This window comes from Mesoplodon bidens (assembly GCF_964165515.1).
Source record: "Mesoplodon bidens genome assembly, chromosome: 3".
In the NCBI taxonomy this organism is placed as follows: Eukaryota; Metazoa; Chordata; class Mammalia; order Artiodactyla; family Ziphiidae; genus Mesoplodon; species Mesoplodon bidens.
The window spans coordinates 93,983,803-93,997,147 of NC_138178.1; the positions used below are offsets into that span (position 1 = coordinate 93,983,803).

Here is a 13,345-nt window from a genome sequence, read left to right on the forward strand (position 1 = left end):
GGCGGGGCATGGTGCGTCTTTGAAACTGAGGCGCCAGCTGCAAGAAGATGGCGGCTCGGCCGCGGAGGCATCGCTCGCGCTTTGCAAAGCAGCCGCGGGGTAACTTTTGTGATGGCGCTAAGAAGACGATTGATGAACCTTCTCTTACGACTTCCATGGAGTGGGACACGCAGGTGGTGAAAGGGTCTTCGCCACTCGGCCCCGCCGGGCTGGGGCCAGAGGAGCCGTCTTCCGGCCCACGGCTGCCATGGTGGCTGCAGCCCGAGAGGTGCGCTGTGTTCCAGTGTGCGCAGTGCCACGCCGTGCTCGCTGACTCTGTGCACCTCGCCTGGGACCTGTCGGGGTCCCTTGGAGCCGTGGTCTTCTCCAGTGAGTGGGCACGGCGTCTGGAAAGCGTTGCCGCTTTCTTACTGGGTGGCTGGGAGCCGGCTGGGAGGAAAGCGGGATGAAAATTTGGAAGGAAATTAACTCCTTTGCCAGGGGTCGGGGGCGAATCACTTTTCATTATTTTTGTGGCCATGATGAGTCTTTCTGGAGGGGAGAGTTTTTCCCTTTCAATGCCTCACAGGTAGTCATTCTGACCCGTGTTTGTCTTCCTAGGAGTCACAAATAATGTAGTTTTGGAGGCTCCCTTCCTAGTTGGCATTGACGGTTCGCTCAAAGGCAGGTACGTACTGAGAATTCCAGATAGATCTCTAGTCATTCCCTGACTTAATGAGACTGAGGAGCGTGGAACCGACTTGTACGAGGAGAAAACAGTTTATTCCTATCTTGCACTAGAATAAAAGTCTGTTCCATCCATACAGTGTATTGGAAGGATGCTCCCTTTACTTGACTGAGTCTTGTACGAACTTGATGTATTAATGAAATGGAAAAGATATTTGCGTGTAGGTTTTAAGGTCTTTCTGAGGGCCACATCTCCCTAGTGGGTTGTGCAAGTGAAGTGAGTTTAAGAAAGTTATGTCTAGTAGGGGAAAAAGAAGAAAATTACCTTTAAGTGTATAGTGAGAATCACTTACCATAAACTACAATCCTTTGACATAACTAGGAATTACAAGTTTTCATTTAACCTGGAATTTGTAATAGGTTATGGCAGGATTAATTCTGCTGTAACCTGGGGAAAAACACAGGTGGAAAGTTACTTGAATATTGCCTGGTAAACTTTGCATCTTGACTAGTGTGATATACAAGTGACAACAAAGTACTCAGTTGAATTCAGTTGAATTCAGTTGAATTCAGTAGTACTCAATTTTCAGTGTTGGTTTTAACAGCAAGACAATTCATTCTGACCACAGTTTGGTTCAATTTTAATGTTAAGTAGAGTTCGTATAGGAATTCTTAGTTGCTGTACTCTAATCAGGAAGAGTTCTGCAGCTCCTCTTTCCTAACTGAAAGACACTCCCTATCCTTGCAGGAGTGTCCTCTTCCCACCCAAAGGAAACAGAGAGGGAAGGAGTGATGGCCTGCTTGGAACTGGTTCATTTGGGGCCAGAGGCAGAAGCTCTCTGAATATCTTAGAGGGAAGCGCATCTCGCTAGACCTGTGCTCTCCAGTACTGTAGCCACGAGCCACATGGTGGCTATTGAGCACTTAAAAGGTGGCCATTCTGAATTGAAGTATGCTGTGAGTGCAAAATACACACCAGATTTTGAAAACTTGGCCCAAAACATTGAATAATTTAAAAGTACTGATTACATGGGGTTTTTTTGTTGTTGTTGGTTTTTGGCCACGCCGCATGGCTTGTGGGAATCTTAGTTCCCAGACCAGGGATCAAACCCAGGCCCAGGGCAGTGAAGGTGCTGAGTCTTAACCACTGGACCCTCAGGGAATTCCCTTGATTACGATGTTTTTGAATATTGGGTAGCATAAAATGTATTAAAACTGATCTTACCTGTTTCTTTTACTTTTTTTTGAAGATAAACTAATAGAAGATGTAAAATTACTTATGTGGTTTGCATTCTTAATAGACAGTACAGATCTAGATGGTTTATAAAACACTGGACAGAAAGTTCCATGTGTTTGGAATAAGGAGAGCCGTGGGACTCAGCAGGAAGAGACTTATTGTCAGGAATTGGCTCACTAGATTATGGAGGATGAGAAGTCCCAAGAGACAGGTTGATAAGCTGGAGACACAGGAGAGCCAGAGGTTTAGTTCTAGTCCAAGTCCACAGGCCTGAGATCCATGAGCCAAAGGTGTAAGTTGCAGTACAAAAGCCAACAGGCTCCAGACCCAGGAAGAGCTGAACGTTTCAGTTCAAGTTCAAAGGCAGGAAAAAAAGATCAGTGTTGCAGGAAAAAAAGATCAGTGTTGCAACTCAAGGCAGTCAGGCAAGAGGAGTTCCCCTTTTTCATGAGAGGGCCAGCCTTTTTGTTCTATTCAGGTCCTCAACTGATTAGATGAGGGTCACCCACGATAAGGAGGGCAAACTGCTTTACTCAGTCTACTGATTCAAATATTACTCTCATTCAAAAACATACTCATAAACACATTCAGAATAACATTTGACCAAATAACTGGGCACCCTTTGGCTCAAACTGACATAAATTTAATCATTACGTGTTAACCTGGCATCCACATGCATCTCCTAAACCCATACTTAATCTCCAAATAAAGACAATAACAAGGTCATAATTCTTCCTAACATGTTACAGCTATCTTGCATGCAACTAAAAACGCACTAAACCCTCCTCCAGAAAAGGAGATAAAGTCCTTAAGTGATACTTACTGTTCTCCTTGATATCTCATAGCTTAAATACTATGATGTAAAATTAATACTTAAATACTATAATACAAAGTCAGTACATCTTATGTTATATAAGGGAAAAGAAAGGGAAGAAAACAAACACGCACATACATGTAAACCTATTCATAACAAAATAAGGAGGAGATATTCATGACAATTACATTCCTGTAACTGGTTCACATGGTCATAGCTGGTATTTATAACTACCCTCTTCCACTACCCATTCTGTATTCCTATTGCCTTCAGCAGGCACTCAGATGATCATAGTTCTTTACCTGGTGTGATGCAAACCTTCACTCCTGGGCCATTAGCAGACTAATATTCAATGAAATATTTGTTATATGTTACATGCTAAGCATAATTTTGGGATCTCTTTACATTTTGCTCTGTGCCATTTATTTTTTTAAAGACACTTTTACATTTATTTATTTATTTATTTCTGCGTTGGGTCTTGGTTGCTGCGCGCGGGCTTTCTCTAGTTGCGACGAGCGGGGGCTACTCTTTGTTGTGGCGCACGGGCTTCTCATTGCGGTGGCTTCTCTTTGTTGCGGAGCCCGGGCTCTAGGCATGGGGGCTTCAGTAGTTGTGGCATGCGGGCTTCAGTAGTTGTGGCATGCGGGCTCAGTAGTTGTAGCTTGCGGGCTCTAGAGTGCAGGCTCAGTAGTTGTGGTGCACGGGCTTAGTTGCTCCGCGGCATGTGGGATCTTCAAGGATCAGGGAACAAACCCGTGTCCCCTGCATTGGCAGGCAGGTTCTTAACCACTGCGCCACCAGGGAAGTCCCAGCTCTGTCCCATTTATTAGTTTCTACAGATATTTGTCTACAGGTACTGTGGTTTGTCTGATATAATTAATTCCTACTTAGGAATTAATAAAAATGCAACTTTATTTCATGGCTTGCTTTTTGGTAACATAGTCACAAAAATACAGTACTGCATGTGTGGTGTGGGACTTCATTTACCAGTAAATTTATATTTTGTTGCTTGGTCTTTAGTGTCCATTGACATGAATCTATTTTTAGCCATGCAATTATTATACTTTATTAGTACTCATTTACTGCATATAGTATGTTTATACAGATAATTTTTTTCCCTTACTAAACCACTTTAAATTGCTTTCAGTACATGAATGGCGAAAGTTAATTTTTTCTTAAATATTTTTTGTAATATTTGGATTTGTCTTATACACCAGCAAATAAGGTAAGTGACTTACCCACATGGTGTAACTAGAACTAAAATCCACGTTTCCTGATTCCTCATCCAGTAATCTTTCAAAGGATAAAGGAAAATAAAATAGCTTGCTAGGACAATACGATTTATTTTCTTTCTTTTGCATTTTATCTGGGTAATTTTTTTATTTTTTGTTATATCTGCAAAAACAAAACAAAACAAAACCTGATTTGAGTTCTATTAATAAATTGCTTAATAAGCCCTAATCGATTTGATTGTTTTACTTTAACTGGAAATTGGCTTAATGGTAGCTAATTTATATGGTCATGTGTAGTTTTATATGTTTAAATGTTTTTTTTTTTTTTAATAAATTTATTTATTTATGGCTGCATTGGGTCTTCACTGCTGCCTGCAGGCTTTCTCTAGTTGTGGCGAGCGGGGGCTACCCTTCATTGCTAGGCATGGGCTTCTCAGTGAGGTGGCTTCTCTTTGTTGCGGAGCACAGGCTCTAGGCGCGCGGGCTTCAGTAGTTGCAGCACGTGAGCTCAGTAGTTGTGGCTTACGGGCTCTAGAGCGCAGGCTCAGTAGTTGTGGTGCATGGGCTTAGTTGCTCCACAGCATGTGGGATCTTCCCGGACCAGGGTTTGAACCTGTGTCCCCTGCATTGGCAGGTGGATTCTTAACCACTGAGCCACCAGGGAGGTCCCTGTTTAAATGTTAATCTGATTTGTTAGCTCTTTTTCTGCTTTCAGATATAAATTACTTCAGTGAAATGACAGTTATATATCATATGATGGCTTTTGTGGCCAGAATCCACAAGGGTATCTATAATCTCTGAGTTAACCTTTCTTGAATGTGACATTTCCTTAGGCTCATTCCTACTATAGCCTATTTTTTAGGAATGAGTCCATAATGTGAGTTATTTTGTATTTGTTCTCTGATTTTCTTTCTTAACCCATATCCTGTTTTTTCCTCCCAGCACTTACAACCTTTTATTCTGTAGTTCCTGTGAGATTCCCATTGGTTTCCATCTGTATTCTACTCATGCTGCCCTTGCTGCCTTGAGAGGTCACTTCTGCCTTTCCACTGACAAAATGGTGTGGTAAGTAGACTTAGATATGCTTTATCAAATAAATTTTAAACCATCTTCGAGAAAAGGCAGAATGTTTGTACCAGAGAAAATGCTAAAGCCAGGTACTGTTTCTTACAAAAAAGATGGCAATGGGACCAAAACACAGTCTTATAACATTATGATCATTTTAGATGTCTCATAATCATACCATGTGTTAATAATCATACCATGGAATAACTGAGAGGATATTCTTTCATTCCAAGAACTTTTGGAAGGTAAGTTTTTGCAAAATAATGCTGTAGTAGACACTTTTGGGGTTTGTGCCTAGCCCCTTTCTCCCTCCCATAGTGTGGGACTTTGTGGCCATGTTTGTTATCCTGTGTGATGCCACTCCCAGGTGATGGGATCAGGAATAGACCTGACCTAAGCTAAGCCAATCAGGCTTTTTACCCTAAGAATTTGAAATAAAGACCCAGAGACATTGGTCATCTGTAGATGGAACTGGTGCTGAAGTTGGGAAGTGAAAGCTCTAGGTTTAGGGTAGATATTTTCTATGTCGTGCATGTAAATGCAGAGAAATTTTGTCTAGAGAAAAAGGAGAATGAAGCAGATACACAAAGAAAAGTAAAAAATAATGACCATGTGGCCTCATAAAGTCAGAAAAAAATTCCCTATTGTTTGTTCCTTCTCATGAATTACTTTGGATATTTCTTATCTTTCTAAATATAAATTCTACTTTTTACTTAAGCTTTTCTTTTATTGCAACAAACTGAAACATCCGTCAAAGTCTTTTCTTTGTTATTAGAAACAAAAACAGCCATTGATGACCTAGTTTGTGTCAGGTATTGTACTATGCTTACCTCAGAGTTCTTTTTTTTTTTCCCCCTACTGAGTTCTTAATGTAAGAAAACTGGGGCTTGGAGATGTGGAGGAGCTGAGAATTGAGTCCATGTCTTAACTCCAAAGCTTAATTTCCATTCATAAAACAGAAAGTTTCCTTTTCCTCATTTAATGCGCTTAGATGGGTGTTTCTAGCTGAGCTATGGAGGACAAGAGCAATAAAACTTATAAATAGTGGGGACTTCCCTGGTGGTCCAGTGGTTAAGACTCTGCAAAAACAAACAAACAACCTTAAAAATAAAGCCCCCCCCAAAAATAAATAAATAAAAAAATAAAGCCCATTCTTTACCATGAGGTTGTTCAGTGCACATTAGGTACACTATTTGTTCTTCAATGCCAATTTTCTTTTCTTTTTTTTTAAACATTTATTTATTTGGCTAAACTTGGTCTTAGTTGCGGCACATGCGTGGATGGTTGTGGCGTGCGGGATTTAGTTCCCTGACCAGGGATTGAACCCCAGGCCCCCTGCATTGTGAGTGTGGAGTCTTAACCGGGGACCACCAGGGAAGTCCCTCAATGCTGATTTTCAACAGGACATATGTACTTGAGATGGATTGATATTTTACTTTCAATTTCTAGTTCATTCTTAAATAATGTCTATTTAGAATTAAGTTTAAAGACACAGGGAAAAGTATCCCTAAATGTGTGCTATTCGTAACCTCAAATCTTTTTTAGAAATAGTTTTAAGTAATTATTCCAGCCAACCTGTAATCGAGTTTTTGCTTAGGGAAATAAGCTTTTAGTAACAAAAATTTTTAATATAAATGTGAAAAGCATTATGAGATTTTTAAGTAATTTCTTAATCAAAATGAGGAGCTGGACTCAAAGGTCAGTATATTCTTTCTGATTAAGTAGACATTAGGGAACTTCCCTGGTGGCGCAGTGGTTAAGAATCCACCAGCCAATGCGGGTGATAAAGGTTTGAGCCCTGGTCCGAGAAGATCCCACACGCCGCAGAGCAACTAAGCCCGCACACCTAGAGCCTGCGCTCAACAAGAGAAGCCACTGTAATGAAAAGCCCGTGCACCACAATGAAGAGTAGTCCCCGCTTGCCACAACTAGAGAAAGCCCCGCACGCAGCAACGAAGACCCAACTCAGTCAATAAATAAAATTAAATTTTTTTTAAAAAAAGGGAAAGTATAGGTAGCATGAGTCTGGGAATGTGATAAATCTATGTCTGTATCAGAATGAATTTGGTTGCTAGTTACAGAAAACCAAAGAGTGGCTTTAACAAGTACAGTGTGGGGCAGTTGGCCACTCCAGGATTGTTCTAGTCGCTCAGCCATGACAGGGCTCTGGGTCAGCATCTCTGATCCTCTTGGCCTTTTCCTCTTGGATGCTGCAAGTATAAGCATTACATCCATAAATAGTAGCATCCAAAACTGGAAGGAAAAGGATATGGTAAGTGTGGGAACACAGGGAATGGTCTTCTTTTATCAGCAAAAATTTCCTTATCATTGGCACAACTATGTCACATGGTTGCCTTAAGCTGGAAAAGCAAATATGTGACAGTAGGGAATAAGATTGCCACAGTTGGCCCAGAACAGTTATGATTCATCTTTTAGGACTGGACACACTGCTGCCCTAAACAAAATCTGGGTTCTGTTAGCAACAAAAACTTGAGGAATGGCTCTGGGGTAGGCAACCAACAGTATTTGTCACAATTGTGGTTACTTTTCTTCTAACTGTGCTACACCATCTACTGGTAGAGTTAGGAGGCTTATACTTATCACAGTTATTCATATGACCCTGGTTTTTTGTCTTTAGTTTGTCCTAGGATAATTTTAAATCATGTATTCTGGGCTGGCAAGGGGTGAGATGAGGCACAGGGTCTCTCTGGTGACTTATTACTTTTTTAATATGTAAAAAATTATATATTTTTTTGTGTTATTTTTGGCTGCATTGGGTCTTCGTTGCTGCGCACGGGCTTTCTCTAGTTGCGGCCAGCGGGGGCTTCTCATTGCAATGGCTTCTCTTTGTTGCAGAGCACGGGCTCCACTAGTTGTGGCACGTGGGCTCAGTAGTTGTGGCTCGCAGGCTCTAGAGTGCAGGCTCAGTAGTTGTGGTACACGGGCTTAGTTGCTCTGAGGCATGTGGGATCTTCTCAGACCAGGGATCGAACCTGTGTCCCCTGCATTGGCAGGCGTATTCTTAACCACTGTGCCACCAGGGAAGTCCCTCTGATCACTTTTTTTTTTTTTTTTTTTTTTTGCGGTACGTGGGCCTCTCACTGTCGTGGCCTCTCCCGTTGCGGAGCACAGGCTCCGGACGCACAGGCTCAGCAGCCATGGCTCACTGGCCCAGCTGCTCTGCGGCATGTGGGATCCTCCCGGACCGGGGCATGAACCTGTGTCCCCTGCATCGGCAGGCAGACTCTCAACCACTGCGCCACCAGGGAAGCCCGTGATGACTTATTAATTGAGAATATTTTTCCTACAAAATACATTATGAATCTTGAAATAAGCAAGAAGGCAATCTTTGCTTGAGAGATATTGCAAGTTTGGTTCCTTGATAATTATAACTGTGGTATGGTACTAATATTTTCTCTCTATATTTTCTACTTAGCTACCTCTTAAAAACAAAAGCCATAGTAAACGCATCTGAGATGGATATTCACAACGTATCTCTACCAGAAAAGGTTGCAGAGGTAAAATTTCATGATGGTTGTGTGTTTCCTTTAATATAGGCAATTCCTAATAATCTGTACCTGTGAATTTAGGGGCAGTGAAATGGTGAATACGCCAGTAATTCTTTATACCTGGTTATTGAATTTGTGACACAAAGCAAAATAGTAAAGCCATATTGTCAAGTCTGGTTCAGGAGGAGGTGGAGAGCTGCTGAGCTCCACATTCCTATTCCTCCTCTCTGCTGGGTATGGACACCATCATCCTTCATAGGTCTTTCCTCTTTGCAAGCACCTCATGCTTAGATAGCTTGGAGGAAAAAGAGTGCTGAAACCATCATTAAGAATTCTTACTTAAATGGGCTTTACTAGTGTTTCATGGTTTCCAGTTGAAGAAAGGAACTTTGTTTCAGTAGCTTGCTGGCTCATTCTGAGTGGAAATTTGGCTACAACTTTACTACCGTCGGAAGAACAACCTTAGAATTTACTGTTGGTTTTGTTTTTAGCACTGTTAATAGTTTATTCCTCGGTAATTACACATTTAGTAACCAGGGCATTTACTTTTCAAAGGTTGTTTTTTTTTTTTTTTTTTTTTTTTTTTGCGGTACGCGGGCCTCTCACTGCTGTGGCCTCTCCCATTGCGGAGCACAGGCTCCGGACGCGCAGGCTCAGCGGCCATGGCTCACGGGCCCAGCCGCTCCGCGGCATGTGGGGTCTTCCCGGACCGGGGCACGAACCCGCGTCCCCTGCATCGGCAGGCGGACTCTCAACCACTGCGCCACCAGGGAAGCCCTACTTTTCAAAGTTTAAGTAACTTTTAGGACAGGGGAACAGTGATTTTTTTTTTCTTTTTTTGCATAATTAACTAAGCTCATGAAACCACCTTCTAAGCCAGGAATTGGCAAACTTTTTCTGTAAAGGACCAGACGACAAATGTCTTAAGCTAGACCATTCAGTCTCTACTATTCATCTCTGCTATTGTAGTGCAAAAGCAGACATAGACGGTATATAAACACATGGATATAGCTTTGGAGCAATAAAACATTATTAAAACAAATGGGCAGCAGGCTGTCCTGCAGTCCATAGTTCGCCTACCCTTGCTCTGAGCAACTAAGTTGATGAGCAGGGTCAGTAAATACTGTGGTTAGAAATAATTCGTATGGGAGATAACTTCTAGAATGGTGGCCGGAGTTGCTTCATGGACCCCTCCCCAACAAAACAGCCATAACCAAAGAAAATTATAAAGAAAACAGCCATCTTAAGTCTGTGGAAATTTTCCTCAAGGCTTAAAGCAAATGAAGAGATATTTATTGAAGAAAATCTACTAAACCTTGGTAAGAGCAGTGAAAACCTGTGGCATTTGAGCCACAACCTACTCCCTCCCTCCCTTGCCCCTCCAGCTCAGAGGGAGGGAGGCTCCATCTGGGCAAATGCAGCCAAGAGCACAGGGATCCTTTTTCCCTAGCTCTCAGTTTAGGGCTGTGGTATCTTCCCAGGAGGGGCAGGCTACCAGCATTTCTCATCAGAAGCTCTATTCTAGGCAAGAACAGCCATTTGTAGTGTGCAAGTTCTACCACTGGCAAAATAGGCTAAGAGTACTAGGAACCCAGTCAGTTTTGTCCCAGATTGCTTGTAGGGCAGAGGCTTCATGCTGACAGATGCAAGCAGAGAAGACCAGAAGCTACTGCCTCTGCCCAGCACCCTGCTGGTAAAGCAGGGGTGTTACTCTGAGAGACACTACCCCACCCCAGCTTGGGAGCCCATATTAAGAGGTAGATCGTAAAAAAAAAGAGCTCTGAAGCTTTCCTAAGGGAACTAACTTTATTTGGAACAGGGTGTGGGGATATTCAAGTCTAAGGATTCTACCCAAAACAATGGAGATTTTGGTGGTGAGCAATTAAGAGGAAGCTGATAGTCCATATGAACAATAAGCTAAACCATGGACAAGTTAGAAATTTATAAGAGAAAATCCGGGAAACAGACAGCTAAAATAAGAGCCCTCCTGGGGTTGGGACAAAAGAAGACTGGCCTTAAAGACTACCCCCGTATAAATGGGTCTGATTTTAACTGGATTAGACTGGAGCAATTTATGTCCCAGGGCACTGTCAAAATAGAGCAGTCAGCCAGAAATTAGTGAAGGCTAATAGCTGGGTGTGATATCAACAAAGGCATCCAGTTTACACAGAGCTCAGGGAAAGAGAGTCAAAGAAGGCCCTGCTAAATCCACTGTCATCCCAGGGTGACTGCACATGCCCAAGGCTTTGTCCTCCGAGGAGTGACATCAGAAGCTGCACACTGTGAGGGAAATAGACATCAATGAAATAGTCAAGCCAACTACTAAACAGATAAGCAAAAAATAACCACTACAAGCCAGGACATGGGGTGGAGGTAGGGGGATGTTTAATATCCCAAATTGCTTTAATATGTTATCTAAAATGCCTGGTTTTCAATAAAAATTAGGAGACATGCAAAGAAAAGTATGACCCATACACAGGATAAAATACAGGCATCAGAAACTGTTTGAAAAGGCCCAGATGTTGGGACTTAGCAGACACAGCCTTCAAAGCAGCAATTAAAAGTATGTGCAAAAGGGGCTTCCCTATTGGTGCAGTGGTTAAGAATCTGCCTGCCAATGCAGGGGACACGGGTTTGAACCCTGGTCCAGGAAGATCCCACATGCTGCGGAGCAACTAAGCCCGTGTGCCACAACTATTGAGCCTGTGCTCTAGAACCCGTGAGCCACGACTACTGAAGCCCATGTACCTAGAGCCTGTGCTCCGCAACAACAGAAGCCACCGCAGTGAGAAGCCTGCGCACTGCAACAAAGAGTAGCCCCCGCTCACCACAACTAGAGAAAGCCCGCGTGCACAGCAACGAAGACCCAACGCAGCCAAAGATTAAAAAAGAATAGTAAATTTTTTTAAAAGGGCTTAAAAAACAAACAACACCTAAATGGAAATCCTGGAGTTGAAATACAATCAACAAGAAAACAAACGTATGGACAGTAAGGGGGGAAAGCGGCAGCGGGTGGTGGTGGTGGTGTGATGAATTGGGAGATTGGGATTGACATGTATACACTGATGTGTATAAAATTGATGACTAATAAAGACCTGCTGTATAAAAAAATAAAATTAAAAAAAAACAAAAATACAATCAACAATTGCAATGAAAAATTCACCAGAGAGGCTCAACAGCAGATCTGAATTGGGCAAAGAATCAGCGAACTTGGAGATAGACTGATGAGATTTGCAATCTGAAGAAGAAAGAAAAAAGAAAAGAATGAAGAAAAATTAACAGTCTAAGAGACCTGTTGGACACCATCAAGCACACCTAAATATGCTTTGGTAATGGGAGTACAAAAGGGAAAGAGAAAGTAGAAAAAATGTTCAAGGAAATAATGGTTGAAAACTTCCCAAATCTGATGAAAGACAATCTACATGTCTATAAGCTCAACAAGCACAGGTAGGATAAATGCAGAGATAACTATACCCCAACACACAGTAAAAATGTTGAACGCTAAAGACTGAAGAAAAATCTTTAAAGGAACAAAAATGATTCATTGTGTCCAAGAGCACCCAAATAAGATAAATGGGCTCTAGAGTGACCTGTTTAAGCAAAATTTCCTGATGAATTTTGTGTATTCTTGTATCTTGGATCATAAAAAGTAGATTTTGTGCTATGCAAATTATGGCAGAAGTATCTTTTTTTTTTTTTTTTTTTACTTCAACAGAAGACTTATCCATGGTAACTTTGTGAGTCTGAGTACAGGTTGTATTCTGAGTAACACCACTAAGTTTGGTTCTAGGTATAGCTATTCTAAGCTGAAAAAACTACTGAAAATTAGCTACCACAAACATCTGTTCTATTTTTTTTTTTAATTTATTTTTTTTTAAATTTTTTGCTTTATAACAAATTTAATCAGTTATACATATACATATGTTTCCATATCCCCTCCCTTTTGCGTCTCCCTCCCACCCTCCCTATCCCACCCTCCCTATCCCACCCCTCCAGGCGGTCACAAAGCACCGAGCTGATCTCCCTGTGCTATGCGGCTGCTTCCCACTAGCTATCTACCTTACGTTTGGTAGTGTATATATGTCCATGCCGCTCTTTCACTTTGTCACAGCTTACCCTTCCCCCTCCCCATATCCTCAAGTCCATTCTCTAGTAGGTCTGTGTCTTTATTCCTGTCTTACCCCTATGTTCTTCATGACATTTTTTTTTCTTAAATTCCATATATATGTGTTAGCATACAGTATTTGTCTTTCTCTTTCTGACTTACTTCACTCTGTATGACAGACTCTAGGTCTATCCACCTCATTACAAATAGCTCAATTTCATTTCTTTTTATGGCTGAGTAATATTCCATTGTATATATGTGCCACATCTTCTTTATCCATTCATCCGATGATGGACACTTAGGTCAAACATCTGTTCTAAATCTGACAACCAGAGCTACTCTTAAAGGTGATTAGCAGAATATTAAAGACAGGTATTTGTTACTGTGAACAAAGAATTAGAAAAAAAAATTTCTTGCCACTGGAAAAAAAAGGGAAAGACTTATTAATGCTTCTGTTTCCACAAGCTTTCTTATCCCCCTTTATTCTTGTCTTCCTCCCCAGGTTTTGGAGTTATCACCAAACTGGTGATAAGGGCTAGGAAGGAAGGAGACTAGAAGCAGTGATGCTCAGCAGTGGCTGGTCTTTTTCCACATGAAACTTTGTATCTGTCACCTTATTATGCTCTAGGTTTGTTGTATAAAATTCTTTCAGAAATAGAACAGATGTCCTTTTGAAATGTGTTGCAGTATTGCCAGCTCCCAGTCACTAGCTTAAGT

At 41.6% G+C, this 13,345-nt stretch overlaps 1 protein-coding gene across 2 annotated transcripts in view; it reads left to right on the forward strand.

Annotated features, from left to right (window-relative positions):
• Nucleotides 1-13,345, forward strand: part of OIP5 (Opa interacting protein 5) — an 18,685-nt gene continuing 5,340 nt past the window's right edge. Inside the window, exons 1-5 of one of the 2 annotated variants that reach the window (XR_014015480.1) lie at nt 1-369; nt 601-667; nt 4,892-5,014; nt 8,451-8,532; nt 13,131-13,256. Coding sequence is in view for 1 of the 2 variants with exons in the window: in XM_081230190.1 (XP_081086316.1) it covers nt 48-369; nt 601-667; nt 4,892-5,014; nt 8,451-8,532 (594 nt within the window). In the remaining variant the exon portion in view is untranslated. The remainder of the gene's footprint in view (nt 370-600; nt 668-4,891; nt 5,015-8,450; nt 8,533-13,130; nt 13,257-13,345) is intronic. The other variant, XM_081230190.1, reaches the window with a different exon arrangement.